At 43.1% G+C, this 6383-nt stretch overlaps 1 protein-coding gene across 2 annotated transcripts in view; it reads right to left on the bottom strand.

The window, feature by feature from the left end:
• Nucleotides 1-1772: 1772 nt before the first annotated feature.
• The window catches only part of LOC150076312 (cGMP-inhibited 3',5'-cyclic phosphodiesterase 3A-like), a 144196-nt gene continuing 139585 nt past the window's right edge, over nt 1773-6383 (bottom strand). For both annotated transcript variants that reach the window (XM_090387083.1, XM_090387084.1), the window contains exon 3: nt 1773-1876. In XM_090387083.1, coding sequence (XP_090243209.1) covers nt 1784-1876 — 93 coding nt within the window. In that variant the 3' untranslated portion in view covers nt 1773-1783. The remainder of the gene's footprint in view (nt 1877-6383) is intronic.

The following is a 6383-nucleotide window of genomic DNA, read 5'->3' as shown; positions in this document are numbered from 1 at the left end:
GAGGTGGCAGGGAAGCCCCTGGAGATACAGAAGTGAAGACCCTGACGAATAACCTTCAGGTCCATGGGAGGACGCCTGCAAGATTCTAGAGGGCTGGGGTGCTCACTTTACAGCAGGCATCAGAGATTCTTAGAAGTATGCTTCTTTGGATGCTATATAGTTTTCTTTCATTTCGATTGATGACTGCCCGGGGAAACCAGACTCCTGCAGCATTAATGATCACAGGCAAGAATATAGCTTTATATAGGAGTAAGAGGGTGCGCCATTTGAGGCCCCAGTTACGCTGGCTCACTCGAGCAACGAGGGCAGTGTATTTTCTTAGTTTTTTGTCTGTAGATATTGCAGGTGTGGAAAATCTAAAATAACACCCAGATGTTTGAGTTTGGTTCCGAGCTTAGTGGTTGATCCGTCAATCGTGATCTGCAGTCGTCTTGATGGATGAAGTGAGCCTCTCAGAAGGATGGATTGTGTTTTGGCTGCAGAAATACGAAGATTATGTTGGTTATACACGCAGTGGGGCGACTCTAAAATGTTTTAGTTCACTTTCCATGCGGGCCGTATAAAAACTCTACGCGGGCTGTAGGTTGGACACCATTGCTGTAAGCCATTCCTACACTGGGTTGGCTAGCAGGAACTTAACTATACACGGAAGTGATTGCGAACCACATAAGCACAACCTTCCAGCTCTGATTCGTACCACGCAGCTTGCCAACTCTCTCGGGATTCCACGGCTTCCCACCTTAGTCGACGACCAACGCCTCCTATCAACAGTCAAGATGATAACAGGCATAATCGCAACCCCTTCATTCTGGGATACCTGTGGCTGGAGGATTCCCCCTGCTGCCCTTAGGACCAATCCCGAGCTGTACTCGCATTCAGCGCGACTCCATCTCTCGGACAGGTTCCTCCCTCAGCAGATGTTCAAGCAAACCCAGGCACTTGACGCCGACCTGAACAAATTCGCTGTTGACCGGACTTACAGGAAAAAAACTATGTGTAGTAGGACTAATCAGCAATGACATGTGTACCTTGCATCTGTTCCTGTCTGATTGAGCTGGTGCTCTTATCTCGATGTTAAGCCAGCTCAATCAGACCTAACTCTCGTAAGGAGTTCTCTCCTTTGTATCAAAATATGTTTTCCTTTGTAAAATTACCTGGTTTTGCAAATTAATTGTTCTATTTTCCCGGAAGTTTCGGGAGGCTGTAAAAATGTAAACCCCTGGCTTTTTGGCCGTGGAGGGTATTAAAGATTCTCTCTCTCTCTCTCTCTCTCTCTCTCTATATATATATATATATATATATATATATATATATATATATATATATATATATATATATATATCCCACTAAACCCACACTAAATGTATCCCCAACTCAACTTCCTCTTAGCTGGATCCCAAAAATGCCCGCGGCTACTCCAACGCCACCCGACACCAGGGAAGTCGGAGTGTAAAGAGAGAGCGGTCTTAACCGATTGTGGTTAAACTATCTTTCTTTTGCAAATTTTAGCAATGTGTTAACGTAGACCATGTTAACACATTGCTAGGGCCTCTCCCAGAGTCTTGGAAGGGCTCAGTCAAGCGACGAAGTGTGTGGGATTTTCTCCAAAGTTTTCTAATGATATGACATATACAGTATAACGTAACATACCTTGGTGATGTAGACGGGGAAAACCTTTTGCCATTTTTCGTAGTACTTGGTCCTCCAGCACCAGGGGAAAGCGGAAACTGTGAAGGGTCTAGGGATCTAAAACTAGTACTTCGTTTCCTAGAAGGTTCAGGTTCTAAAGTTGGCATTCCTGTTGCTGATGTGGTTGTGGTCCAAGTGTTTGTAGACATACGGCGTAGAAGACTAGGGGCAAGTTTCGCCGTAAACGCTAAAGGGAAGAGAGGTAGAGAGTGTAAAGAAAATATATTTATTTTGAAACTGTAATATTTGAAGAGTATATAATTAGCAATGTGAAAATTTCATAGTTCATTAGGTGCGTAGGTGCCTCCGTAGCCAGGTGGGAAGGAGCAGCAGTGCGTAGCATACGCTTCTTGATTAGACCGGGGTTCGAGCCCGTCACCACCAAACACGGAGGATGCGGAAAGGTCAGGGAATGACCACCGCATATCCCGGAGCAATATGGCCTTAGTTGTTAATGCTCATAAAAACCTAATAACAACATTAGGTGCGCACATTATCGTATAATATGGTGTCATTACAGGGTTCTTTCTGCAGTTTAAAGGTTTCCCTACTATGACTGATTTCCATATTACATGTGTGAAATCTCTCGGGGCTTTTGCACTAGGAGTTTTTTGACAGTCTAGAACCTGGCAACCCAAAGGTCGCGGGTTCGAATCCCGCCTCGGGCTTGGATCAAAGTACTGCAAAAACCTCGGGAGGTGCATTATGGCCACAGAAGCCAATGCGCCAATAACTACAAAAAAAAAAAAATAAAATAAATAAATAAATAAATAAATAAATAAATAAAAAAATACAGCCTAGAAAGACGAACTGTAAAGCTGCATAACCTCATACACTGTTCTGAAAGTGCAAGTATCTGGACATGCGTTGTGTCTTACGCAAGGTGACCTCTAAACGTTAGTTCATCTCCATTTTTCTCTGTGATGATATACAAAAGTCTGTATAGTGGCCAAGATTGAGTATAGTGTAGCGTGTGTGTGTGTGTGTGTGTGTGTGGGTGTAGTTTAGCTGTTTCTAGAAAGTGCAAGTATGTATGTGGTAGATGACTGTCATCAACCGGTGAAATACCACCACTTTGCTTATGGAGGCTTGAAGTGGTGAAACCCATGTTTAGTCTCTAGAGCAAAGTTTCCGGCACCCCTCTCTCCCCCCATACTTCCCCTTCAGACCCATGCACGGTACTAAGTACTATAGGTTTTGATGCCTTTCGTGTTTGGGGTTTTCATAAAAAAAAAAAAAAAAAAAAACACTGAGATGATCGCTGAATTATGACAACCTACCTAATACTTTGTAGGTCCTCCTTTTGCCCTCAGTACAGCAGCTATCCGACGTGGCATTGTTTCAACAAGATGTCAGAAGCGTTTGGGAGGTATTGCCAACCAAGCTGTGTGTAATGCAGTCAGCAATGTAGGTATGGAGGTGATTGGTTTATCCAGAGGCCTGATATGCCTTTTCATAGTGTCCCACAAGTCCACTGTGGGATTGATATCGGAGGCCAATCGATACGCTACAAGTCAGACTGTTCCTCAAACCATTCCTGCACAAGTGCCCGATGGCTTGGCACATTGTCATCTTGGAAGACACCATCGCCATTCGGGAAAAAGTGTAAAAAAAACGGGGTGTACACAGTCAGCAAGTAGTTGACGATAGCGGAGACCACTGATACGTTGTTCCACATGCACTAGGGATCCATGTTCCTGCCAGTGAAACATGCCCCACACCATAAAACCGCCTCCACCGGCCTGCACTTTTGATACCATGCATGATGGATCAAGAGCCTCATGTCATGTAACGTGACTCATCCGAGCACACATTCTTTCAGTCTTCTAACGTCCACCTTGCCTGCTCTTTGCACCAGGCGAGTCTTTTACGCCGATGAACCTTGGTTATAAGAGCATTAGCATTAGTAGAGGCATATGATGCAACAAAGCAAGTTTATGCAGCATCAGCCAAAAAAGGTTTATGCAAGTTAATGCAGCATCAGGCATTTGGAGGGAATGGTGTGATTTTTTTTTTTTTGGCTGATGCTGCATAAGCTCATACATTTGCTTTCTTGCATTACATGCCACTACTACTACTACTACCTGTCCAGCTTAGCCTTAAATTTATTTAGGCTATCAACTTCCACAACAAAGGATGGAAGTCTGTTTTACCAACCAACTACCCACTGGTAGTTGGTTGGTGGAAGTTGCGAAAGGCAAACTTCCGCACATCTATCCTACATCTGTCTTTCCTCAATTTGAATTATGTCCTCTCAGGTGATTATGCCTGAGGCAAGAGGAAGAATCCCATCAGCATTGAGCATGCTATCAAACCATTCAAGGCTTTATACACCTCAATCAGATCACCTCGCAGATGCCTAGTCTCTAGGCACTGTAATTTGTAAAACTTAAGCCTTTCTTCTTAGAGTACTCTGACTCTTCAAGTACACTGCAGGCTATATCGGGAATGACGTATAATCCTCATCCATTTGTGACCCGGATTCAACAGACGCTACATTCCCTGTTTGAGGGTTCATTCGACATCCGTTTCTGATGGATCCGAAGCCACATTGGGATCGGGAGAAATGAACTGGCAGATGCTGCGGCCAGATCACCGGGCACCACACAACACTTATTGCCTGTTAGTCCCCGGATACAGGCAGTTAATACACGCTAAATTACTGTCCCAATGGCAACAATCTTGGCATGAGCAAGTCACAAAACAAGTTCTATCAGATAAAGCCTGTAATCCGACATTGGCAGTCTAGTCTGCGCAGGAACCGCAAAAAGGAAATCGTTCTTGTACGTCTCCACATAGGACACAGTCATATTACACATGCTTTTCTTCTGAGGGCAGATGACTGTCCTATGTGTGAGAACTGCGGCACCATTTTAACTCATAGTCATCACATTTTAAACACGAGTGTTTTTTTTTGAGACACGAACGCGTTTATATTTTACCGCTTTTAGTTATTTGGCTGAGCTTTCATAGGGGTGGTCATAGGGGTGTCTGCTGTTTTTAGCTTTTTAAAATCAATAAACGTTTTTGTTTGTATCTAAAGATTACAATTTTATTGTTATATTTCTTTATTGATTTATCTTTTATACCTTTTATACATTTGTTAGTACGGTATGTATTTTGACATGGATCTGCCCTGAGTCCAAAGAAGCTTTCATAATTATGGCTAAGAGGTTTGCTTACTTCCTTTGCCGCCTCCTTTAATATAACTGGATAAATCCATCCACACGCCGGGTGCCTTTTTTAGGTTTATTCTTTAACAAATGCTGGATCATGGTGACATAATTAGGTCACAGAAAGTTTAAATTTTTATATATGACCTGGTCTTGGCGCATTATAGCCTTAGTCTCTAATGCGCCAATAAAATCCAAACAACCAACCAACCAACCAATCTTCTCAAGAGCTAAACCCTTTTTTCCATTCACTAATCTTGTTGCCCTTCTCTGTACTCGTTCCATCAGCTCTACATCCTTCTTAAAATGAGGCCTCCGGACCTGTATACAGTACTCAAGGTGTGTCCTGACCATTGCCTGATACAAGGGAATAATCACTTCCTAATCCCTGATTAGAAAAATTTCTGTATATCATTGACAGGACACTATGAGCTACTCATGCAGACCGTCTGCCACCGCTCAGAGCAACTTCATACCTGCCTGCACAATTACCCCCAGGTCCTTTTTGTTCTACTACCACTGTCATTGTAGTACCACAGAGTTGATACGTCACTCTGGGGTTACTGCTTCCCTATACGTAGTACTTTTACAGTTTGTCAATGTTAAACTTCATTTGCCACCTCTCAGCCATCTGCTCCACGTTTCTAGATCCTGTTGCAGCAGCGTACTGTCATTAGTGTCCTTAAAAACCCTGCCAGCCTTCGTATCGTCTGGAAACTTGGACATTAAGCTTGATATACCATCATCAGTATCATTTATAAATACAGAAAACAACACTGGACCCTGAGGGACTGCACTAATAACATTAGCCCCACGATGAGCAGTGTCCATTGATTACCACACTCTGTCTTCTCCCACTCAACCATCCCTTTATCCATAGCAGCAATTTGTCTCCAATGCCGCACTGCTCCAATTTGTTCAGCAGTCTTCCATGTGCAACAGTATCAAAAGCCTTTCTAAGATCGAAATATATGATATCAAAGTCATTCCTGCATACAGTTCCTTTCTGACCACATCATAGTATCGCATCAGATTGGTCAGGCCAGACTTTCCCTTAACAAAACCATGCTGTGTCCGAACTATAACTAAAGTCTTGTCTAGATGATCCTGCAGTGCTTCTTTAACCAGTGCCTCCATTACTTTTCCTGGAACAGAAGTTAAACTAACCGGTCTATAATTACTTGTGTTGCCGTTTGATCCTCCAAAGAGTCCAAAGAAGCTCTCATAATTAAGGCTAAGGGTTTGCTAACTTCCTTTGCCGCCTCCTTTAATATAACTAGATAGATCCCATCCACCCCGCGTGCCTTTTTTATGTTTATCTTCAACAATTCTCCTCCACTTTCCTCTCAGTTATTACAAAATAATCTACCTCACTGCCAGAATTTAACTCACCGCTGGCATTCCCCACCCTGAATAACTCCTCATGGTTGAATGTAGATGCAAAATATTCATTTAGTTTGTTAGCCACCTGAGCAGGATCATCAACAGTTGAACCATCAATATCCAGTGGACCAATCTGAT

This window comes from Mastigoproctus giganteus, chromosome 13, assembly GCF_048544385.1.
Source record: "Mastigoproctus giganteus isolate SK-2022 chromosome 13, ASM4854438v1, whole genome shotgun sequence".
Taxonomy (NCBI): domain Eukaryota; kingdom Metazoa; phylum Arthropoda; class Arachnida; order Uropygi; family Thelyphonidae; genus Mastigoproctus; species Mastigoproctus giganteus.
Note: the sequence above shows the minus strand (reverse complement) of the source record. Positions and strands in the feature narration are given on the sequence as shown.